This window comes from Dromiciops gliroides, chromosome 2 (assembly GCF_019393635.1).
Source record: "Dromiciops gliroides isolate mDroGli1 chromosome 2, mDroGli1.pri, whole genome shotgun sequence".
Classification (NCBI taxonomy): Eukaryota; Metazoa; Chordata; class Mammalia; order Microbiotheria; family Microbiotheriidae; genus Dromiciops; species Dromiciops gliroides.
In genome coordinates this window covers 558,156,729-558,183,042 of record NC_057862.1, presented here as the reverse complement: position 1 = coordinate 558,183,042, position 26,314 = coordinate 558,156,729, and the positions used below count along the sequence as shown (strand labels likewise).

At 35.3% G+C, this 26,314-nt stretch overlaps 1 protein-coding gene across 1 annotated transcript in view; it reads right to left on the bottom strand.

The window, feature by feature from the left end:
• The window catches only part of RALGAPA2 (Ral GTPase activating protein catalytic subunit alpha 2), a 409,525-nt gene that overhangs the window by 136,236 nt on the left and 246,975 nt on the right, over positions 1–26,314 (bottom strand). The window contains 2 exon segments of the mRNA XM_043983629.1: positions 2,156–2,283; positions 22,253–22,411. Coding sequence (XP_043839564.1) covers positions 2,156–2,283; positions 22,253–22,411 — 287 coding nt within the window.

Genomic DNA, 26,314 nt, shown 5'->3' with positions numbered 1-26,314 from the left:
GGGACCCTAATCATGGGCATGTTTGTACAATTTACTCAAAGCCCATTAAAAACATGGAATGGGAAAACTGAGAAAAGGGGAGATTAAATGACCACCAAAGAAGGCACAAAGATGGTAGCCATCAGTGGGGAGATTTGAACCTAGGTCCTCTGACCTCAGAGTTAGTATCTTTTTTAGTAAACTTTCAATATATATGACCTCACCTAAATACCATTCTAAATTTCAATTATGCAGATATTGTTAGATTCCCTCTTATATGAGGAAGCAATGCTAATGAAATAACATTTTGGAACACAAAGAAATAATAGTACATTTTATGATGACAAATTATTTTGGAGAAAGAGATAACTAAGAGAAAAAAAATAATGCATCTAAAGAAAGCATTTCCTTACACGTAGTTTTTGTAGCTGTTGAACACTCTAGCACACCTGACTGATGGGCTTCTAGCTCTTTCTACTTGACATGCAACCTAATCAATGCAATATTTTTTTTCCCTTTTCTGCCAGGAAGCACTTTGGTAACAGCATGTGCAAAGAATGCTTTGTTCTGAATTCAGAATTTACCAAGGCCATATGATTAAATTCATAGTCCTTTGGAAATGGCTGAAGATCTGTTGAAACATTCACTGCCAGGATGAAGCACCAGAGAATATCCTGTAGGGAATAATGTTACACTGGCCCCCAGGGGATGGACCAGATGGGACCTAATAGTTCTTTTCTACTTCTAATTTCTATGATAATTGCAAGTCACCACGTGGCACATTTAAGGCAAACTATGTTTTAGTTGATTTAAATGGAAGAATTTCTATCAAGCACATACCTATTCAAGGAATCTTTCATTCTTTTATTCAAAATTGTATTTATGAAAAATACCATAGGTAATACCCACTTTTCTCTAAATATTAGTATGAACATGCATTTTTGCAGGTGATGTACTTATAAATAAATATGTAGCCATCATTTGTTAGTATAAACACCAACTATAACCAGTACCCATTAAATTCTATTAAGCAGTCTGGGTACTATTGTGAGAACCTTCTTCAGTTCATTGAATTTCTCTTTCATAATGTGAAACAATTCAGAGGGCTACATAAGAATTGTGGTATGGTTAACTTAATCTTTGAGAAAAATAAAAACTTACTTATAAGGAATTATAATTGAAATATTGCCTCTGTGACCCATTCCCAATGAACCTTCCTTTAAGAAGGCTTCCCTGATTCCCCATGGATTTCCCCATGTGATTTCACTGTTCCTTTCGAATCCTCGAACCATTTTACTTATAGCTCTTGAGGTATTTATCAGAGTCTAACTCATATTCTAGTTGTTGTGTACTTCTATCTTCTCTACTAAATTGTAAACTCTTTGAAAGTAGCAACTGTATCATCTCACTCAGTGCCTAACAGCATGTTCCACCTTAAAGAAGTTCTGAATAAATATTTGTTGAAAAAGTTTATGGATAGAAGAAAACCATAAGCAAACATTAGTATTTTGGGTTTGCAGATAACTGATATTTAATTACTTGTATTTCAGTAAATCACTGACCATTCATTATTAAAGTGCTATACTATTAAAGCACTAACTATGTATCAGGCATCAAGCTAATCAAAGGGAATACAAAGAAAGGTAAAAACAGTCTCTGCTCTCAAGGAGTTCACATTCTAATGGGACAACTGACACGTAAATAACTAGATACATATAAGATATATACAGAGTAGGTGGAAGGTAATTTCAGAGCACTGATCTGGGGAGCAGGATAGAAAAGGACTGTGTGGACTGCTGGGAAAGGCTTCCTTCAGAAATATAATTTGAGGTGAGTCTTAAAGTAAGTCAGAGAGATTAAGAGGCAAAAGTATAAAAGGCAAGCACTGTGAAGTTAATTTCAAATTTAAAGCAGCATGAAATCATTACCTACATTAGCAATTATTAACAACTGTGAGAAGGCTATGACTTGGTGTTTTTGTTTTAAACCCACAGTATTAGTTTGAAGTTCATGTAAGATTCTCTGAAAAAAACAAAACAAAACAAAACTCTATATAACTGACTGTAAAAGTTTCTCTCCTCTCCTGCTCTCATTACTTACCTCTGATAACAGCAGAGCTTTCATCATACTGAATTCTTCAATGCAATGAAATCACAGCTACAAAGCCAAAGGATACAAACTCTGGTAGAGGGGTATGAGAGACTTCACAGCCCTGCTAGCATTGATGCAGGTAGCACATATGAGACTTGGCAGCAGTTTTGCAGTCACTATTGCTCCATCAAACAAAGGCCCAAAAAATGGAATCTGGAAGAAAAGAGAAGCCATTTAGTTGTTAAAAAAAGCACAGATGAACCCTAGAAAAGAATGCGATTAATTAGCATGAAGTAAGAAATGTAATGACTAAGTATTTACTATTCATGTCTATAGATTATACTTTGAATTGAATAGGACATGAGTTTCTTCTGAATCAAAATGGGACAATTCTTTGCTGTTATCTATTTCTGAATGGCAAGAAGGATGTTTTAGCACAAAATTAACAAACTGCTAGCTTATTTTGAACATTGCCATTTACAAAATATGTCTAATTTACTAGTATTCTGAATGCATATATCATCACACAACATGAACAACAAAAGACACATCTGAGTCAACATTTTCTGTAACAGTTTTGCATTTTTCTAAGAATATTAAAATCTGCAGTATTTTCCACCATTGTGTTGTATTAATATGCAAAAATCTCTGAAATAACCAGTGACTTCCAAACCACAAAATCCAGTATGTTATACCTAGTTCCTATTCTCTATGACCACTGTCTGATGCAACTGCCCACCTGTTTCTTCTTTGAATGTTTTTCTCTCTTTTCAAAAGAAGTAATATTTGTACAGCCCTTAGCCCAGTCCTGGCACATAGTAGGAGCTATAAACATGCTTATTCCCTTTCCTCCTTCCCCTCATCTGTGACATTAGATCTAGGCTTTCCTTTCGTACCTGATTTCCCCTTCTAGGTTTCCTTTAACTGTCTCCTCCTTCCTCCTTCCACTTCCGAAAGGGGTAAGGTCAGGTGTTTTCTTAGTCCTTTGACCTCCATTCTTTTCTCCCTACACTCTCACCTAAGGGTTATGTTTATCCTCAGTAATCCAGGCTCCAAGCCTCAGAATCATCATCAAATCTTCCCTTTCTCTATTATTCTCTATATTCCATAATTCATAATGTCTAATTTATTCTTCTTTCACAAAATCTTTTGTATCCATCCTTTCTGCTATACTTGAAAGTGAGATTTCACCTTTACAAAGGTTTACTCTGAGGTCACTTATTATATGATTAGATCCATAATTAGAATTTGTGGAATTATTTAGTTCTTTCCAAAATTCAGCTGATACTTGGTTCAAGGAAGAAGTGCATTCCATACATAAACAAGGAAAAACAAACAAACAAATAAACAAACTTAGGCCAGGCTTTGGCCTATACACTTTTTGGGGTTAGTATGGTCTAATAAGATAAAATTTTAGGAGAACCCTAATCATGGGCATGTTTGTACAATTTACTCAAAGCCCATACCTACTACATTCAGAAGCATTTTTTCCCCCACATCTTCTCTCCTTTCATGGAACATAGCATTTATTATTTTGTATTAACACATGAATTAAGTACATACTATATAATAAACTAGATTAGAAATCTCCTTGAGGGCTAGGATCCTGTCTTCTATTCATACTAAAAGAGGTTTGGAAATAGTAGGCACTTAATTAAAAAATAAATTAATTCATTGCTGCAGCATTGTCTTGAAAGAGCAGGCAATAGCACCTACCCTTTTTAGTGCTGCATAGGTAGATATGGAGTGGTAGAACTAGCATCCTCCTCCCTTCTCCTTACAACATACTAAGTACAGCGTTCACCCCTAGGCAATCAGCTCTTAACCAGATAGTCCAAAGCCTTATCACTCAGTCACTGTGATTAAATGGTTCATGGTACAATGGAAAATTGTCAACAGTAACACAATTACTGATATCTGAAAACTAACAACGTGAGGAGAAAAACTATAGATTTGATTATGTGAAAAGCAAAACCAATTACAATAGTTTTATGTTAATGGTTGATCATTTATGTATAATTAGCAGGAAAGAAATAAAGCTTATGTATATCATTAGAGGAGCCACATTAAATTTGTTATAAGTTGTATGTAATTTCAACCATTTCATTATAAAATCTAAACAAGCATGCTGTTATCATAGTCTACAGCTCACAATTAAAAAAAAAACTAGAGGGAGTATTATTGTTTAGGATAAAACAACTCTATGAAGACTTTGGAAAGCATGGAGTTAAAGTGAATTTGCTAATAATATCCAAAGGTAGTCTATGGAAATTAGCACCTTCTCCATATAAGGATATACCCAAATCATTTGGCACCCAGCAGTTAATTCTCTTATGGATAGAAACATCTACCTCTACAGCCTTCACAGTGATACAGATAAAATCAGATGCCATTTTAGTTTTATCTGAAATATGTAAAACTAGGCATATTTTGATTTACATGGAGAATACAAATATGAATTTATTTTATAAGCCATTAAAATAAAGTAATTCAATATAATGAAATAGTTAATTAAAATAAAATACACCTCCTAAATGACTAGACCCTAATCCAAATATGTTAATTTCAGTATCTTATTAGACATTGTTAAATTAATTATCAACTAAAGATGAACGAAACCAATACTACTTTTCACTAAAACTATCCATCAAAAATCTAGTTCTATACCCCTGAACTAAATTATCTTCATAACCTAAATAAATTTTTTAAATTATTAAATGCATACTATGTACAAGAAGTAACTAAGATGCCTCTTACAACATACCTTAAAAATAACTAGGGCAGAACCTTTTGAGAAGTTTGTTCCAGAAGAGCTGGTTTCTAGAGTAGGTATTAGACATGATCAACACTAATAATTAGCTCAGTGTATCTATAATCAGAATAAGTAACATATACAGTGTTGGGGATATCTATATGTCATTACTTAAAAAGCAAATATATCTTCATTTTTCTTTCATCAGAACTGGGTCTAGGCCAGTATGCTTTTACATTCCAACCCCTTTCTTCACCAGATTTTGTGTATGCAAAGAAAGCTTTTGCAGAAAAGAAATGACATTGAAGTCCATATTGCCGCACAATTACTCTGGCAGCCTAAAGACAGAACAAATAGTTAGGGCAATGACAGATGAGAAAACTTGGGGCACAAAGGGTACTCTGAAATTTCCCTTTATAATGCTGTGGCACATCTTTTAAAAGAACAAATGGAGCCACCTTAATGTGACACCACCTACTCCTGCCAATTCACCAACACCTTCTGGCAAGGGCAATGTACATCTGACCTCTCCTTATTGTTCTAAAGAGATAATCATTAACCCATGACATTAGAATAGTTGGCTCAGTAGATCTATAACTGTCAGATCCAGTACACTTTCAACAACATAAATGCAAAATACTTTATTTCCTGAATTTCAGCAGGATAGTGGACACTTGTATCAAAGGCATGAAAGGTCAAAATCTTTGTGATTTGGGCACTCCTTTAATTACACCAAAACTTTATGGCTTGCTAAAACAAACAAAAAACTCTGAGTCACATTTCAATTGGATTTGAGAAACTTGTTTAAAAGTACGTAGTAGCTTGTCCACAAAGAACCAACTACACAAATACAAATCATCTATCATGAAAATAAAATGGAAACAAGAAGCTATACAAGCATGTTTTTATGTATGTAGTGGGGACTGGCACATGTGCAGAGCATCTCTGGAGTCATCTCCTGATGTGACAAGTATGGGAGGCCTGCATCTGGAAGAGTGGAGGGAGTAAGGAGCAAGGGCTCTGTGCATGTGACTGTCTTCTTTTTTTCTTTAAAAAAAAATTTTTTTGTGTGACTGTCTTTTTTACCCATGAAAAGGAAAACTAAAATAAGAGAAAGAACACTAGAAACTGATGTTAAGCATAGCTCTGCCATGGACTCATAACTAAGAAGAGTAACAAGTCTTAAGTTCTTAGAATGTTTATTGCTTCCTGATTAAAAAACATATCACTTGGGGGGCAGCTAGGTGGCGCAGTGGATAGAGCACCGGCCCTGGAGTCAGGAGGACCTGAGTTCAAATCTGGCCTCAGACACTTAACAATTACTAGTTGCGTGACCCTAGGCAAGTCACTTAACCCAAATTGCCTCACCAAAAAAAAAAAAAAAATTGTTGAAAAAACATATCACTTGGTAGAACAAAATAGTCTTTAAGGTTCTCTTCAAATGAGGTATTGCCAATAAAAGCACTCCAGATCACATGACCAACAAAATGAAGTACTAGATATTTTTTCTACTTCCAATTATGTACCGGAAGTAGAAAATTTGCAGCTATTTTCCCAAACGAGAAACCAACCTGACCCTCAACTCTCATTTGTGGCTCCAAGCTGCTATAGAATGCACAGAAGCCTCACACTGGTAAACCATCTCAGCAGATGGGCTGAACCAGGTAACCACCAAGTTTCAAACCCATCAGTGAGTTAGGGGGGTGTCCACCCCAAGCAAACGAAGATTTTTCATGGTGGAATCTGCAAATGAGAGCGATTTGTTCTAACAGCCACAAAGGAGGCTGAAGCAGGCACTATGGAGCTCCTGGAGCTTGGTCAGACATCAAAGATACTAATGTCATCCACTGTATCCTGGGCCATCACCAGTGGCCCCGACTTTTGTCTTGCCACTGGATTCTGATGAGTCAGTAAGACAGAATGAGACTGCCAGCTTTGCACAGCTCCGCCTCATTTAAATCCACTTTACAGGTAAGTCAAGACATCACCCCATGATGTCACTGGTTCTCTTTGAAAATAAAAGTCAAGGGGGCAGCTAGGTGGTGCAGTAAATAGAGCACCGGCCCTGGATTCAAGAGGACCTGAGTTCAAATCAGGCCTCAGACACTTGACACTTACTAGCTGTGGGACCCTGGGCAAGTCACTTAACCCCCATTGCCCCACAAAAAAAAAAAAAAAAAAAAGGGAAAGAAAAGTCAAACAACAACAGTACCCTTCCCCAGCCAGTCTCTATATTCCACCTATAAACAAACCCATTAGCTCATGGTTAGAGACCCAACTTAGGGACTTCCTTCTTATATCCTTATATTTTATATTCCTTCTTATATCCTTCTTATATCTTATAGCCTTGACCCAAGTTCCCTTTTTCCCTTCTTCCAAAATCCTCCTGCAACAAACAACGGACTTCAATTTTGCTCAGTCACATATAGAGAAAGGGGAGGTAGATGAAGGAAGTCAGTGCTTCCCCTCTGCCAGGATAGTTTATCAGTTAGGGAACACCAAAACATTAGAAACTCTGCCTCAAATACACTCTCATGCCTCCGCCAAGTCCTGCAAAAAGGGGCAGTTATGGAAGAACTGAGGGAATGAGGAAAGGGCATAAAACAGGTGGGATTGCACTAGGTCTGAAAGAAAGGGGACTAGAAACCATCATGGGGCCAGTCCTTTCCACCCAGAGTCTAGTGGAATCAAAGCTAGAGGAAAGTATATATTCTAATGTAGGGAGAAGAAAGACAGCACTGGGTCTAGTTTTTGAGGAAGAGGGTAAAGCTATCAACAAAAGGAGTAACTTCCAGGGGTGGAGCCAAGTTGGTGGAGTAGAGAAAGCACTTAGGTGAACTCTCCCATCATTCCCCTTCAAACAACTTAAAAATAATGCCTCAACTCAAATTCTAGGGTATCAGAGGAAACAAAAGTTCAGAATGAGACATTCTTCCAGCCTAAGACAACTTAGGAGATCAGAAAGAGAGGTCTGTGACACTAATGCATTGTTAGTTGGGTTGTGAATTAGTCCAACTATTATGCAGAACAATTTGGAAGCATACTGAAAGAGCTATAAAATCGTACATACCTTTTAACCCAGCAGTACCAGTACTAGGTCTATATGGCCAAGGGATCAATGAAAAGGGGAAAAGACCTATTTGCACAAAAAGCAGCTCTTTTTGTGGTGGCAAAGAATTGGAAATCAAGGGGATGCCCATCAAATGGGGAATGGTTGAACCAGTTGTAGTTTATGATTGTGATGGATTATTTTTGTGCTATTAGAAATGACTTTACAAAAACCTGGGAAGATTTATATGAACTGATGCAAAGTGAACTGAGCAGAACCAGGACAACATTGTACACTGTAACAGCAATATTGTAAACATGATCAACTGGGAAAGACTTAGCTGTCTTGATCACAATGATCCAAGACAATTTCAAAAGACCCATGATGAAAAATGCTATCCACCTCTAGAATTTGTGGCAAGTAAAAGATGAAATGACTCAGGTAACAAAGGTTTAAGCTTCTGAGCATATCAATTTATTAAGCAATGCCTGCCAATTGCATAATAAATCAGGACTGGGCCTCTTCAACTTTCACACTGAACCTTGAATACAGCGGGGGTGGGGGGTGGGGTTGGGGCACTGATTTTTATGCATTAAAAACAATCAATCAAATAATACCAATGAATTAAAAGAAAACAATGGACCAGGATGCAAAATTAGGTAATCTCACTTCTAATTGGAGAAAAGATATGGGACTTTTCAAGTTAAGAGGGAGAGAGTGAACAATTCCCTGAAATTAGAAAAAAGAAGTTTTCCACTCTCGTCAAGTGTCTGTATTTAATCAAAGGGACATAGAAACATTAACTGATTGACCACTACAGAACCAGTTTTCAGATAAGACATATGGATTGCTTGAGATGTATAATTGTGAGAAAACTCCTTACATCAATCTTTGGATTTCTGGTCAGTATAACCTAGATCCTTAACTAAGGGCCTCTAAACAAAAGGTAGGGTTAGTCTAGCTTCTCAGCCATGCAGGTGTTAGGTTCAAACAATGGAATAAAGTTTGCTGACAATTCCTATGAATTTTAGGAGGAAGAAAAAAATAGAGAGCACAAGCAGATAAATCAACGTGGAAGATACTAAAATTAAAGGGTAAAATGGGTACTAAGATGCCTGGGAGATTATAAACTTAAATAAATATTATAAGATAAAGAAAACTCAATATATCTCATAAAACACAAAATCCTATGGATTTCCAAAGGGAGGATTGAACTTGCAGCATATTGTTCTTGAATAGTTGAAGAGAAAAATCATAATCTTTAGTGAAATTAGAAGAGAACAAATGGTAGAACTGATGGCCTGAATAGCTAAAACAAAAAGCAGGACAGACAAACTTGAACCTACAGTGGCAAGTCTCTCCAAAGAAATGAAAGAGAACAACAAATAGGGAATGTAAATATATTAAAGAGAAAGACAATATGGAAGAAGAAAAGCAATGAGTAAGACTGTTAAAAGAACACATGATCTCTATACAAGGGAAACACATAAACATAAATCTCACAAACAGGATACACAGACACAACTTAAGGATCATGGACTTTCCAGAAGAACATGCCAAGCCCTAACACTTGAATACCATAATCTAAGAAATAATACATGAAAAGTTCCCAGAACTCCCAAATAAAGAAAACAAAGCACCAATTGAAAGAATTCACAGATTACTTCCAGAAAATAAAAGAAACCCCCTAAAAACCTATGATTCAAAATCCCAAAGTCATAGTGGTTAAATTTATAACCCAGTGAGAAACCCTCATTTGATCCTTCCATCACAATTAGCTATTTTCCTTTATCTTTCCATCTACCCTAAGTGCCACACTTTCCTTTTCTCTAGCTTTCATCTTATCATTCTGCATTTTGGCTTCTAACCTTGTAATGAAATGAAAAATGCTCTCTTCAAACTTACCACTGATCTCTTAATTGCCAAATCTAAGGGTCTTTTCTCAGTCCTCATCCTTTTTAACCTCTCAGCAGCCTCTGACACTGTCAGTCACCCTATTCTCTTTGATACTCTCTTTTGTCTAAGGTTTTTAACATGGCTGTCTCCTGGTTCCTCTCCCTCCTGTCTGACTGCCTTCCATTCTCCTTTGCAGGATCTTTATCCATAGGCAATCTTTGTTCAATAGGAAATAATTAAAAGAGTAGAATTAAGTAGGGTTATGAAAGTAGGCAGTAGACTTAAGAAGGGTTAGGAAAGTATTTGCTGGTATCATGGAGGATCAAGTGAATGGTCCCAGTCAGAAAGGGTTTCCCAGTAATGGTGAAGTATACATACACATACACATACACATACATACAAATTCACACAGATGGCTGTGCTCTAGAAGTTGTCTAGCCTAAATAGGCATGTTCGTTCACTTTGGGTTTTTCCCCGTGTGGACGGTTGGGCAAAAATCTTTTGAACAATTATAGATATCATTTATCAGGTTTTGCATTGTTCCATGACTTAATACAATCAACCTGTGTCTTGGACAAACCCTCAAAATGGACGAGTCAGAACCAGTTTAACAGGAAGAAAATATGTTGAATTACCTTTTGGAAATTATTTTAAAGATACTAAATTTCTCCTGGAAGAGGATCAAATAGAGATATGATAATCATGAAACAGCTTTCTGCAAACAGATACAACTTTCTATTGTATTAGGACCAAATTGCATCAATTCTGTCTTTGATTATCTTGTTATAATTTATCTGCTAAATTTTCAAGTATTTTTTTTGCAGTTGTAGTACAAGGATTTACTGTTTGACAGCTCACAAAGGATAAGCTTCTGGTGTACTATTCAAACTACCCAATTGTATCTTTCTAGGTATATATGGCAGATGGTAAAATTTTGCAATCTACATTAATTATGTTGCACCATTCTACCATTGCATTGCATAATCTGAATTGATCAGTAAGACTGAGCTCCTTAAAGATAACCTTGAAAAATTTTTCTAAATCTTCCTTTTATGGTTAATAAGCTCTTCCCAGATCATATTCTTCCTATCCCAGTGCTTCTAAATCACCAGCAGTCATTATTTAAACCCCATTCTTCATCCCCTTCTACCCAATCCTTTATTACATTCCCCTCAAAACCCCCCTCCCCAATGTCCCACCCCACTTCGTCCACTGTGCTCTCTGGTATGCCTATCTTATAGGCAACAAACCTGCCTTCATCTTAAATCTCCTTTTCTACTCCTTTCATCTTCTGGCTCTCTATGAAACCTGGCTTCTTCCTGATGATACAGCCTTCCTTGCCTCGCTTCCCCAGCAATGGCTGCATTTTGACTCATTCCCCATGACTTAATGGTTGAGATGGGGGGAGTTGAAATACTCTTTCCTCCCCATTGTCAATTTCAGCTTCTCCCATTCCCACCATCACTCAGTAACCTCTCTGCCTTTGAGGTTCAGTCAATTCATATTTACCACACAATTGCAATTATGGTAGCTGTTGTCAACCTACCTCCAGGGCACTCCCTTCTTTCCTCAATGAGTTCAGTGTCTAGTTCACAATCTTTCTATTCTCTCCAACTCCTGACGTCATAGTAAGACTTCAACATATGTAGTGATATCCTCTCAAATCATTTGACATGACTTACTCCTTCACCCCACCTCAGCCACACACAGAGAGCCATACCCTTCATTTTATCATCATCCATACATTTATCACCTCCACGTTCATGAATCCTGAAATTCCTTTATCTCATCACATTCATCTGAATTTTCAAATTTCCTTCTGCCTTTCTATATCAAACCATGATCATCATCCACACCATGGTCCCCAATTCCTCAACCCCTCAGTTCATTCCCAGGTCATCACCTCTGCATTAGATACACGCTCCTTTTTCCATCTTGCCCTCTTGATAAACCAGTTCAGTTCTATACTCTTCTCTTCTCGAGTCCTTTGTCCCCTTATAATTTTGCTGATCTTGACTTGCTAAGCCTCAGTCAGGAAAATGCTATTAATTTTTTTCTCCAGTTGCCACCTTTCTAATTTTAAAAGTAGTGGTTTTGTTTTTGCAAAAGGTTTTTAATTTTATGTAATCAAAATTGCCCATTTTGTGTTCTGTGAGCCTCTATTCTTTCTGTGATCGTAAATCCTTGCCTTATCTGTAGATATGAAAGGTAATTTCTCCTTTGCTCCTCTAATTTGTTTACAACATTATCCTTTATATCTAGGTCACATATTCATTTGGAGCTTATCTTGGTAGAAGGTATGAGATGTTGGTCTATACCTAGATTCTGCCAGATTGCTCTCTAGGTTCCCTAGCAGTTTTTGTTAAATAATGAGTCCTTATCCCATTATCAGAGGATCCTTATATTTATTGAACAATAGGCTACTTTGTTTGCTTCTGTATGTTGTAGGCGTAATCTGTTCCACTAATTGACCTCTTCATTTCTAAACCAGTACCAAATTGTTGTGATGATTAGGGCTCTGTAGCATAGTTTGATATCTGGTACTGACAGGCCCTCTCTCTTCCCAGATTTTTCATTATTTCCCTTAGGATTCTTCATTTTTGGTTTCTCCAGATGAATCATTATTTTTTCTAGGTTAAAAAAGTAATCTTTGGTAGCTCTAATGGTATCCACCAAATAAATAAGTTAATTTAGGTAGCACTGTCATTTGTTATTATACTGGCTCAGCCTACCCAAGAGCAATGAATATATCTCCAATTATTTAGGTCTGTATTTTCATAAAGTGTTTTGTAGTTGTATTCATGTGCTTCTTGTGTGTGTGTGTGTGTGGGGGGTGTATTGGTAGGTATGCTCTCAAGTAGTTTATACACTGTTTTAATTTTAAATGGAATTTTAAAAAATCTCTTCCTGCTTGGCTTTGTTGGTAATATATAGAAAAAGATTGCTTATTCTTTACATTATTGTATTAGTGGAATGTTTTAAATAGGAAACATTTTTTTTTAGTTCAACATAAAATACTGAAGCATCTAACATCAAACAATATTGTTACTATTCTTGGATATATTTTGCATATTTGCAAGACATCAATAAACCCTAAGTACAGACCTGAATCAATGGCTTTGCAATAATCAACAAAGACAGTATAAGTCTTATGCTGCTTTTGGGTAATTTGTTCAATAATTAATGAATTGATAATAAGTAGCTCTTTATGCTCTTGGGACTTTCTGGCATATCCTAGTTGCTCTTCAGCCAGTATTGTTTTCTTTTAAGTGATTACAGATGCTTTTCATGATAGAAGCTGTAAAAACTTTGTATAAAATACATAAACCCATAAATGGTTTATACTTGTTAGGGGTCTCTCATATTATCTTTTGTAAGAAACATATGATATTTTCCTTTAAGAATGGTGAGATGACATTTGCTACTGCTGCTTTTAATTACCATGATTATCTTCTTATTCTTCCCGTCTTGTAGGTTACTGTGGTCAGTTGAAAGGCCTGAAAAATAACTACCTATTTTTATGTGCATTCATATTAATGAGCTGATACTCCAGAAATAAAGTACTCTATCACCCAAGTTATATGCCTCCTTGAGGTAGCTAGTTGGTATAGGGGCTAGAGGGCTGGGCTCGGAGTAAAGAAGACTTGAGATCAAATCCAGTCTCAGTTATTTACTAGTGACCCTGGGCAAGTCATTTAACTGCTATCTGTTTCTTCAACCATAAAATGGGGATAATAACAGCATTTACCCCACAAGTTATTTTGAGGACCGAATGAGATAATATTTGTAAAATGCTTAGCATATAGCAGGCACTTAATAAATGTTTATTTCATTTCTTTTTTCGTGTGCCTAAATGCAGAAAAATGATATGCCTCTTTGTCCTACACCAACCTGTATTTGTTTAATGTATTCAGAATAGGTTGGGTCCTTCGTAGGAAGGAGAATAAGTATTATTAATTTTTATTATATACTCTCATGGTACCAGATACACATGTGTGTTATGTATATGATAAAGAGATACTATAGTATAGTATAGGAAAAACTCTGTAAATACTCATGGTAAAGTAAATTTTAATTTTTAGACAAAATCAAATAAAAATAGATTTCAAAACCACAAAAATTATGATGAGAGAAACTAAACTGAGCTAAGACTATCACTATTTAAACTATGGTATTTTCCCCATGTGTATGAAGGTCTGCTACATAAATAAATATACTTTATCATTCTTTAGCAACTACTAGTAGATGGACTATGACATTCTTTATATAAATGGAATATAGGAATAATTTAAAGATCTAGTATCCAGGGAATTCTTCGAATTGTAAGTGGAAATGAATTACAGAATAAACTCTATGTAAATAGAGGATTTTAAAATGTCAACTGCCTTTCATAGAGTTCTTTTTTTTTTTTTTTTAAGGCAATGGGGGTTAAGTGACTTGCCCACGGTCACACAGCTAGTAAGTATCAAGTGTCTGAGGCTGGATTTGAACTCAGGTACTCCTGAATCCAGGGCCGGTGCTTTAACCACTGCGCCATCTAGCTGCCCCCCATAGAGTTCTTGATAATGTCATTCCTTTACTTAAATAAACCCTCAAATCAGATTTTATATGTATAACTTTAAACCTTTTATACTAATTAATCTTGGATTCTTGTTAGGATGTTCTTTCTATTCTTTGTACATACAAAAGTTAATGATTTATTTTTCAAGAAAAATATTTAAGCAGGCAATAATTTTACTTTCAAAAATATTTCATTAAAAATCTCCAAATTAAGTCAAAGAGGATTTATTAAGCATCTGTTATATACTGTGGATACAAAAAGAGTAAAAACAAAAACAAACCAAAAAAATCCCAGTCCCTGATCTCAAGGAATTCAGTCTAATGAGGGAGCCATGAGGCAAACTATATACAAAATATATGTGTGTATACAGACATAAACATGCATATATATGATAAATTAGAAATAAGTATAAAGGGACAGCAGTTTCTTAAACAACTTGAATTCAGCACAACTAAAATTAATCAAATACCCTATAGAACAGCATGATAATATTAAACTCTTAAAAGGCTTTGTATTTACCCATTAATAATAGGCTTTTACTGAGATCACTGTACAAATTCTATCCATCCATGAGAGCTGGAGTGGAGAAGAGGGAGAAGAACAAATGTTTTGAATATTTGCACATCATTAATCATCAACTTATATTAAGAATGATAACAGCTACATGTATATAGCAACTTAAGGCTTGCATATACCTCATTTGATTTTTTACAACCTGGGAGGTAGTTACTAGTATGATCTTCATTTGAGGCTGACAGAGGTTAACTGACTTGACCAGGGTCACACAGCTAATTAGTGCCTAAATCAGTATTTGAATTCTGGTCTTTCTGTTTCTAAGTCCAGTACTCTATCCACTGTACCACTTACCTGCCAAATATATACTGACAACCCTAGTTCAGACCCTCATTACTTACTGTCTGGAGTATTGGCTTCCTTCCTACTGTAGGTAGCTAAACTTCTTAAAACACGGGTGTGAACATGTCACAACTGCTCAAAAATCTTCCCATTGCCTACAGTATAAGATATATATACTCCTTAACCTAGATTAAGACCATGTAAACTGGCTCAATATTACCTTTCCAACCTCATTTTCCATGGCTCCACATCCTATAGTCTACATTCTTTCCAAACTGAAGTTAGCTGATCCTCAACCTCTAGGCATCCAATCCAATTTAATTCATTCTAACAAGCCATTTATTGGAGCCCCCTTTTGAATGACATACTAGTGTAAAAAGACACAATGAAAATCTATCTCTGTCAAGAAGCCTAAATTCTCTAGGGGAAGAGAGTAATAAACAATATGTAAATGGCAAAATGCTACATAATAATTTGAGGGAGAACTCACTAACAATGAAAGGGAACATCAGGAAAGTCTTCTTGTAGGAGGGGTCACATGCATTAAACATTAAAGAAAAGTAGGGATTCTAAGAGGTAGAGATGTAAAGTCCATTCAGGGCACTGGGCCCAGCCTCTGCAAGGACACAGAACTGGTAGATACGATGATATGTAAGTGGAGCAGCAGGTCAGTTTGTCTGTAAGTAAGCTCCTTGTGAGTAAGGATTGTTTCATTAAGCAACTAGAATAGTTCCTTCCATATAGATAGCACTTAGCAAATGCTTTTTCATTGGCTACCTGAAGGTACAGTGGTTCCCCATGGCCTCTGAGAATGCATTTAAAGCCCTTCACAACCTAGCTCATTGTGCAGGATTATTTACATCATTCCCCTTTATACACTCTCCCATCAAAGCAAATTGTCCTCACTCTTCCTCATATACAACATTCAATGTTCTGCCCCTCTGCCGTTGCATAGCCTATCTGCCGTGCCTGAAATACACTCCAGTTCCACTTTCACCTCTAAGAATCTCTACTGTCCTTCACAACTCAGTTCAAGTCCTATATGAGGACCTTCATGATTCAGGTGGCTTAGGAGATAGACAGTACAAAGGTATGGAGATGGAAGATAGATTATAATATTCCTGAACCAAGTAGGCCATAACTGTTGGATTAGAGTACATGGAAAAGGTGAGAAGGTGAGAAAGAGACAATTTAGAAAGAGGTTGTTTTTTTTTGGGGGGGGGGGGTGGGTGGGCAATGAGGGTTAAGTGACTTGCCCAAGGTCACACAGCTAGTAAGTGTCAAGTGTCTGAGGCTCGATTTGAACTCGGGTCCTCCTGAATCCAGGGCCAGTGCTTTATCTACTGTACCACCTAGCTGTCCCTGGAAGAGTTTTATTTAAATGCCAAACAGGAATTTATATTGGATCCTGGAGGTAAAAGGGAGTCACTGAAATTAACTGGGTGGGAGAAAGGAATGAGACTATAGATTGACATGTTCACAACACTTTAGACCTATACTAAACTAAATGAAGGTTAGACTGGAAAGGGAAGACTAAAGGCAGAAAGACCAGTTATTAGACTATTAAAGTAGTCCAGATTAGAGGAGATGAGGGCCTGAACTAGGATTGTGGCCACACAAGTGAAGAGGAGGGGTATATAAAAAATATTGTGATGGTAGAAATGACAAGATATGGTAATGAATGGGATGGAGGGGGGTGAAGAGTTGAGGGGGACATTGAGGTTTCAGACCTAGACAACTAGGATTGTGGTAGTGCCCTTTATAGTAACTGGAAAATTCTGAAGGTAGCAGGATTTTGCGGTTATGAATTCCAGACATGTTAATTTCAGGATGCCCATAGGACACCCAGCCTGAGATGTACAAGGGGCAGTTGGACATGCATGATGGTAGTTCAACAGAGAGACTATGGCTAGATGTATACATCTGGGAATAATCTACATAGACATAATAGAACCCCTGAGAATTGATGAGATAACCAAGTGAGATAACAGTGAAAAAGGGATTCAGAACAAAGCACTGATACCCATTGTTAGAGGTTGAATGTCTTATGTATGCATCTAGTATATTTATTCTAATAAGGATTCCTTTCTAATTATTGCACTAGAATATTAAGGAACTAAAAGACCATCCTTAATATTTATCAGCTATGAAGACCATGCTAGGTAAAAGGGGATAGAGGCTTTGAAGCCTCTCAACCTCTCTACCACTATGACAACAGGTCATAGATATCTGCAGCATTCCCAAACTCCAGTCCTCTTGAAGCTATGATTTATTATCCTTCATTAAAATTCATTTGGATATATATGTTTTAAATGTGGGCTTTTTCCTTTCCTTATCCTAGAAAGGACCACATCACTCATTTGGAGAGTCATTTGTCACTAAATGCAGGAAGAGAACGATTACCCTCTCCATTTGAAGTAAAAAATGTTTTTTCCATATTCAGAAAATAACACTAATTTGAGGAATTAGGCTATTGGGAGCATGAGAGAAGATGCACCCTGTACTGCATAAAGTGGCTGGGGATTCGGTGCCTTCAAGGGGAAGCCAGGTTTCCACAAATAAAAGAACTTGGCAAGAGTAAGAGATGAGATGTAAGAGGAAACAAAGGTTGTAGAAGGGAGTTTCCAAAGAAAATTCTAGCTCTCTTCTAAGCCAATTCAGCACATGGGGCAGTGAGGCACCATACAATTGTGGAGTGAATTCTGGGCCTGTAGTCAGGACGACCTGAGTTCAAATATGGCCTTAGACATGTACTGGCTGTGAAAACCTGGTCAAGTCACTCAGCTTCTGTCCACCTCAGGTCCTTCTTCTGTAAAATGGGAATAATAATATCATCTATTTCCCAAGGCTGCCATAAGGACCAAATGAGATCATGTCTGCAAAGTGCTTTGCTAGCCTTAAAGTGTTCTAGAAATGCTATCATTATCATTATTGTATACTGTCGTGACAAAGGGGCAATATTCCCTTATATCTGTCAGCCAGAGAATAGCAGGATTTACCTGATGACAGTCAAAATACCTACGCTATTTTGGGATCAGGCAATAAATGAGGGCTTACTCACTCACCAACTTTGAAAGTTGAATGAAACTCTACAGAAGCTGATGTTCAGAGAAGTTAAGGAATCTGCTCAGAATCACAAAGAATGGTAATATCAGAAACTAAGCTGGGAACACAGGTTTCCCCAGCTCAATTCTAGAAGGTCTGTATAAAAGGCCAAGTAAAGTAACCACTATATTAATAAAACAATTACTGCTTAAGCAAATTAAATAAAATGATTTTTAAAAGAAAAGAGCATTTATTTTAATTATGTAAATAATAATTCTAACATTAAGCAGATGAGAATTCTCATATTTCTTGAATATCTCCTGTTTGTATTCTCTTCAACATACGCTTATTTATGATCACCCAGACAGTTAAAGGTATGCCTGCAGATGAGGTCATTTAAAAACACTGAAAAGACTACCATAAATTTCACAAAACGAAAGCTTCAAAATAATATAAATATTCATTTACTGAAAATAGGTAATAAGTTTTGGCTTGAAAATAAACAGAAATATTGTTTACAATTTGAAAAAACTATGTAATTGTTGCAAACAACAATTTAAAGATTTATAGATTGTAAGAGAAGTAGTCTTTCTTATGCAGCATGAAATTTGTCATAAGAACAAATGAGTTACAGAAGGCAAAGAATAAAATACTCAAGTCTTAGAAGTACACTTTTTCCCTCTGCACATCATCAAACAAGTTTCAAAACATTCATTCATGCTGATTGAACCATTTTGAATATAATTAACCTGTGAAATGATGGCTTTAGACTCAGAGAATTTTATTTAATGGAAAAAAAGCAAGAAACCAATAAAAATGTGAAGTGGCAGCCACCATTTCTGTCAGAGGTAGGTACTTAGCCACCCACCCTTCTTTTCCACACTACTTTGAGAATGCTATATACAAAGAGGGCTCATGCTGCCAGGCATGTAATTTGTGCACTTTTAGAGGTATATGGAAGAAAAAAAAGAAATCTCAATATATTAAATTTCATTGGATTTGGAAGCATGTAACTTGTATGACAAATAACCTTACGTTATTACATATTCCCTTAATGAGGTAGATTTAATGGAACTAAAATTTGAATATGCATGACCATCAAAGAAAAGCTTTTTTGTACTTTTTTCCTAAAAGGTATTAAGTAAAATTCTTTGAAAAATGTTTCTGATCATAGACTAGCCAATAAATAGATCAGAATATAAAAGTCCAAAATATATCTGATGAAATTATACTGTTCCTAAAAGAATGCTTTTCATCTCCATCTAAAATTTCTACAATAACTTGTCCTAGTCATCCAGAAATAAATATTCCTCACATTTCAAGCAGCTGCTTCATTATAATTTCTAAACAAAAATAATTATTTTTGCTGTGTTCACTAAAAGTAAGGTTAAATAAACCTTTTGAGTACAAAGATTTCACTTCTGTAGTAAGTAGCACTAGTTAAAAGACTGGGGAATGGGTAAATTATTGCACCAAATGGCTGAGAATTAATCTCTGATGACTAGCTGCAATCTAACGAGGCATCTGTGTCCCAGGGAACCCACAGTATGTCCCTGGCGGTATGTGTAGTGTGTAGAGTCTGCATGGCATTCTTTGTCCTCTTTTGCAAGCAGCTTTTCGTCTCATTGTTTAGAATATCCTCATGCATCTGTGACGCGTGGAATGCATTCATACTAACAGACTTACTATTGTTTTCTCTCAGAAGCTTTGTTGAGCAAAGACTGCATCACGGTTCTTGATAATTATATTGCTTAATTAATCAAGACAAAAAAAATTGCAATCATTGCCCCGTTGCCAAGCAGGGAGATAAAAAATGAAAACAATACAAGCTGAAGCAATATAACAAAAGTAACAGCTATCTGATCAGAAATTCTTATATAATGAAGCTATTAATGCTAAATCGGTTAATGTTAACATTGCTCCAGGTGTCTCTACTTAGATGCAAACAAAAAGACTAACATTATGTATATAAAAGGCCAAATGTTGCCATGGATTCTGTAACCTGATAGAGAGGACAGCCTTTTCATTTGATTAGGGAATGCAATTTAAATACCAGGGACTGAAGCCAAACAACAGACATTTCCCTTTGCAAGCCTCTTTCATTCACCCTGGGGTCAGTAGTTGGTGAACAAAAGGTCAGCCACACTTGCCCTGGAAATGTCTGGATTAATTTTATTACATTGTAATGGTTTGTATTTTAAATGTAGGGATAACACTAAATTTCCAGTTACCTATTATCCTGTTTTGCCCTTTGGGCTTTTGAAATAAAGTATTAAGAAACGGGTTCTCTCAAGTCATTTTGACACAATTTGTAACCAATTTTACAAAACTGAAATGAATATTCATATGAAAGTTTCAGAACAATATAAATTTTATTATAGCAGAAATTTCTGATTTTTTGCTTTTGAAGATGAAAAGTAGAGTACCCTAAAGTTTATGCACAGAGGAATAAAAAACTTATGGTAGAGTAAATGGCACTTTTAAAGTTTTCTTCTTTACACATGCATGAAGAGTTACAAAAGTAATTACTGCAGGTGGACAGCTTCTAGTTCTGAAATATACCTTCTGCTATTTGCTAATGTTTTAATGCTTAACTATTTTGATAGTTAAATCTTCTAATAAATCTTTGGGGCTAATTTTATAAAGGAATAAGTATTGCTGATAATACAATCTTTATTTACAAAAGACACAACTTCATACATTTTGGTATAAAAATAACTAAAAATACTGCATTTTTATTTTGAAGAAACTTCTGATTTCTTGCTTTATTGGTGAAAAATCTAAGTAGGAAAAATAGTAAAGAACTCTTTATAATACTGATTTTGAGGAACATTATAAATGTCACTTTTGTAAATCACACTGTATCTGGATTTTGCCACATGTAGTAGTTAGGATGTTGCAGGACATAGTATCACACACTAGAGAATTATTACATCTACATTTGGGGGTTCATTTAACCTCAAAGTAAAATGCAGTCCTCATAACTTTACTAAAAGTAAAGGATAAAAGTCCTAATTTGAGAAGTAAAACATTTTAATTGGCAAGTCAAACCAAACCCAAACCAAACCAAACCAAAATAAAGAGGTTTTAAGTAACTCAATTTAGGTGGGAGATAGTGGATTACACACACCTTTTGAATAAAAATAGAGAACAAATTTAATATTTGCTTAAGTCTGGAGTCATCCTACTTATGAGTTAACTTGACTACTGTATTCTATTCAATTTAACAAACATTTATTGAGCATCCACTATTTACCAGGCACTAGGCTGAGTGCTAGGGACACATATAAAACAAAAATAGTGTTCTTATCTGAAAATAGAGTGTTTTCCCTGCCTTGGATGATGATCTTATTTTTACTAAAAAAAAAAAAAGCTTGTTATAAGGGTATTAAGTTGGGCAGCCGGACTAGTCCATGGAACTTCTCAAAGGATGGGTTGTGTCATTTTTAGGATCGATGTTAATTGGTTAAGGGGATTTTTGTGGCAAATGTTAAGATATCATTAGATTATCTACGTTACAATGTACACAGACAACCCCTTAATATATTCAAGTTAGTGATGCCATCCACTATATTGGAATTTTAGAGAGGTTTCAAAATTATATTATGTTGGAAACTATAATTGGAGCAGTATATTGTATAATAGAAATGAAACCTTTATTTGCTCATTTTTTCATATTTCTTTATCAATTTCAATGTATAAAATGAGTCTTAATTATTTTTAATATTCAGTTCTTTATGATAAATTCCTATTGGAACTGGATTCTTAGAAGATACTTCAAATAAATAGCAAACATCTGTGAAATATGAAGCTGGATACTTGAAATCAAAGATTATATTGTATCATAGCCTTTGAATATCTTTGTTCATATATAACTCAAGTTAAATATGAAATAAGTTTTAACTTAGCTGTATGTAGGCCATTTATCAAAAAGATAAATTACCTTAATGCATTTATAACATCTTTTTCTCATAATAGTTAACCATTTGCCAAACAGTACATAAATAATATGATGAAATTGTACCTCTGGTTTCTTCATTATCTCGATGAAAAACATGTGATTCTTCATTGGATAAATAATAATTAAAACATCTCCAAAATCTGTTGGTATAATACCCCTGCGGTAGTTCCTGGTGTGTTCAGACCAGACGATGTGAACCTCGTCATTTCCCAAGTGACGAAGCTGCAACAGCAAATTGGCTCTTTATTAATCAGAGTGATAACAACAGTTTATGAGGGGTCATGGTTTACAAATTGAATTACAATGCTCAGCAGCAGAAATATTTCATTACTTAAAAAGGTTAAAACACTGATTTCTTCTACATGGAATAAAATGGTGCAGGTGGCATGATTACTTAAAAATAATATGGACCTCATTTGAAACACATATTGGTACTTATATAGCGTGCATAATCAGGACATGCAAAGAAATTATTGCTATTCTAGTACAGTGTTAATATGAAAGATTTTTCAACTAACTTCAAATGTTACCAAAAACATCATTCTCAAAACACTACAAACTAAAAGATGAAAATTATTTTTTTTACATCTTAGCATTGCTTTAGAAGATTCCTCATTCAATATCTAGTTATAAAGAAAAATACTGTATGAACAGGAAAAAAAATCATGCAATTACAATTATAATACAGTTTGTTATATAATTTATAATGCTTATTTCCTGTCAAAAACTTTAAGAAAAAAAAGAAAAATTACCTGTTCAGCAAAAGAAATGTCAACGTGTACAAAATTATATTTTATAGTCAAGGCTCAAATATCATGCCCTAATCATCATATTATTTTACCCACAAAGACAAATAATGCAGAATGAGTTACTGTGGTTTGAAGATATCAGAAGAATATAAAAAGGCTAAAGAGTGCAGAAACTTGATTACAAAATTTAAAATGGTCCTTCCTAAAGAACTATAATTATAAAGACATGTCTAGCTATTGGATTTTTCAGTTTATTCTCGTTAATTCCTATTAGAAGATAATTTGCAGTCTTTTTAAACAATAGGCAGGATGATGTGAAACATCATGAAAAAATATTCCTAACCTGACTTAAAAAATACAACAGAATGAAAAATGAAAGGTTATCAATATTTCAACTTGTGAAATACATGTAATGTGTTAAAGGTAAAAGACTAACACAAAAAGAATTTTGTAAAAAAAAAAAAAGTAAAGCTTTTCCTTTAGGGAAATATGTATGTAAAACTCATGATGGATGTGATATACTCTAAATGTAGAGTGATTAGTATGACACAGGGGATGGAAGCTATTTGTAGGCTGTTCAACTACTGAGGGAAAAAGCACAGGTGAACACAGTATGTTCTGTTTTTCATTTATAAGGTTGCAAAGAGGTCAGTTGTGTTGAAATGTCTCCTTATTCTTTTCTATTTCATTCTTCTGGAAACAACTCTATAATTCAATGATTTAAAAAGAGATTTGCACCTCCATTTCTGTAGTGTGTGTACATGTATGTGGGTACAATTCAATTTTTGTATGTAGGTTCATGGACTGTCATTTTTTTACTGAGCACTATGCCATAATGTGGGAAGTACACATTAATGGTGTTCAAAACTTTTCAGAAATTGTTCATCATTGTCATCATCATTTGCTTATAGATCAAGCTAAGTTAGAGCTATATGAGAAGAGACAGCATTAAAGGACTGCACCAGCACTTGTAAAGAAAGTGTCCATAATGATGAGGTCACAGATCTCACTGAAGAACAGAAGCGTACAAAAGCCTAGTGAGCAAAGATGAAACAACTGCTTTTAAAATGATTACCTAATGTAACGGAGCCAAAACTTTATGTACCTCTATTTTCACTTCAACAAATATCACAACTTAGAAAAATTTACACACTGTGGCCCCATACCCCATTCCCATACTTTGGGAATGAAAATATGGTAGTCATCTTGTGCCAACAGCACAACGAACAATGTTTTCAAAGGAGAAGTGAATAACATCTAATTGAAACTTCAGGGGAAATTTAGAAAAGCAGAATGTAATTACTGAAGTTGGAACATAGCCAGGATTCAATACCTAACAACCCTAATCTTGAAAATAGAACCAGCATCTTTAGTAATGTATTGCCCCTTGATATAATACTTGGGCAAATAATTTATAGGTGAAGAATCTCCCTTATTAAATCAAAACCTGCACTTGGTTTTACTTTAAATTATTTTAGAGGTTATCCAATAAGTCATAAGACTCTACTTTAGCATAAAAATTTAATAAAATTCAACCCTAAGGCAATGTATCAAAATGCATGAAATCTATTTCTGATTGATAGTTAAGGATTTTAAAGCATGTGAATTTAAAACAATTAATCTTTGCAATATTCAACCTCTCCAAAAACCCCCATTCAACAGTAAGACAAATATTTAAAACAATGGTTTGCCACTACAAAACTGCAGCAAAACAGTTTTAGGAATACATTAAACTATAGTATTCCTCCTGTAACAATTTACTATTATGCAACATTTACTTTTATTGCTTATAACATAATATTAATCATTATGAGGTTATTTTCTTTTCAATGCTGTATGCCTGAAGCATCTGGGTACCATATGTGTTATTAACTAAATCACAAAATTAACAGATAAGGCATCAAATTCAATCAAATAAAATATTTGGGGCAAAGGTGTATTTGAATACACCAACAAACATGTATGACGAACACAATAAATATTGAAAACACAAGTAAAATGAGTTTTTAATGTCATCATAAAACCTGTGAGAAGATGCCCAAAGGAGAAAGACTTTAAGTATTTTGCCAGGTTAATGGAAAGTTTACAAAAGATATTCCCTTTATATGCTGTTATCTGATAAACATTTCCAATGCAGATTCATTGCAACATATTGTTCAACTACAGTTTCTTCACAATAACCACAAGTTAGCTCAATCTAAGAATGTGCATATAACTTATGGGGCAATTTATAGACTTTTTCATTTTATAATTAATCATGCCAACTATTTTCTCCAATGCAAGCCATACTTCAAAATTTACTTGTCAGTTCCAGAACAAACGCTCATTTTTCAAGCCTTACAAAAACAATTCGTGTTCTGAGTCCTGTCCTATACCACTACTACTCATTAGCTTGAGTAAACAGTTTTAAAGTCACTATGCTTTAACCATTCTGCATGCTGCCTGCCAGGCAGCACGCCACTGGTGACACTGGTCATGGTACACACCTAATAGTCTGACCTCCTTTTCCGTTTAATTGCATTACATAGCCAGCTGGCTCCAGAAAGGAGTCGTCTGTTTGATTGAAGAATTCCTGCTCCTTGGTAGGCATTGCTGCTACTTTTACTAAGTAACAGTCAGGCCTGACATCCCCATTGTTCATCTGACAGTGTGCCCATCCTAAAATCTAAGTTTTATTTGTAAATTAACCAAGAAACTTCCTGCCAGAACAGCGCTGCCTGGAGACTGATAATGTGTGCCTTTCATTCCCTTTCACTCTTACTGTATCACTGCCAATTTGTTTTTCTGCTGCTGGCCAGCCTGAGGCTATAAAAGCCTTGTAAGACATAAGTGCAATTATGGTCCTGGAGTCAAATGAATTGGACAAATCCAATAGCACAGCTCTGTCCCCACTTTGCAAAACCCCTACAGCAGTTAGATTAGCTGCTAAAAATCTAATCTAGCTATAGCTAACAAATTTCTGCAGCGAAAGATCAAGAGTTCAGTATGGGGTTGCAACCAGATTTCTGAATTGAAAAAGTTCTACTATGACAAGGGCAGAGCATAGCATAAATCACTTTAGAATTCTGCAGCTCATTTTTAAGCTGTTAGGTACAATTTAGTTAGAATAAGACAAGGGACTATTGGATGCTGTTACGGGGATTGATTTTCGTTCTAGCTGCAAGACATCCTGATGAAGAAAGTTTATCACTAATGATGCTAAATCCTGGAACTGCAAAAGGTACCAGCTGAATTGTGATGATTTCAGTGGGGAATCTTTCAAACAGAGCCAAAGCTGAGAACATTATTTGTGGGACAGCGTTTTTAACCAGGAAAAAGCCCCACAAGACAAACAAACAAACACAAAACCCCTGCATTTCTTTTCTTTAAAAGAAAG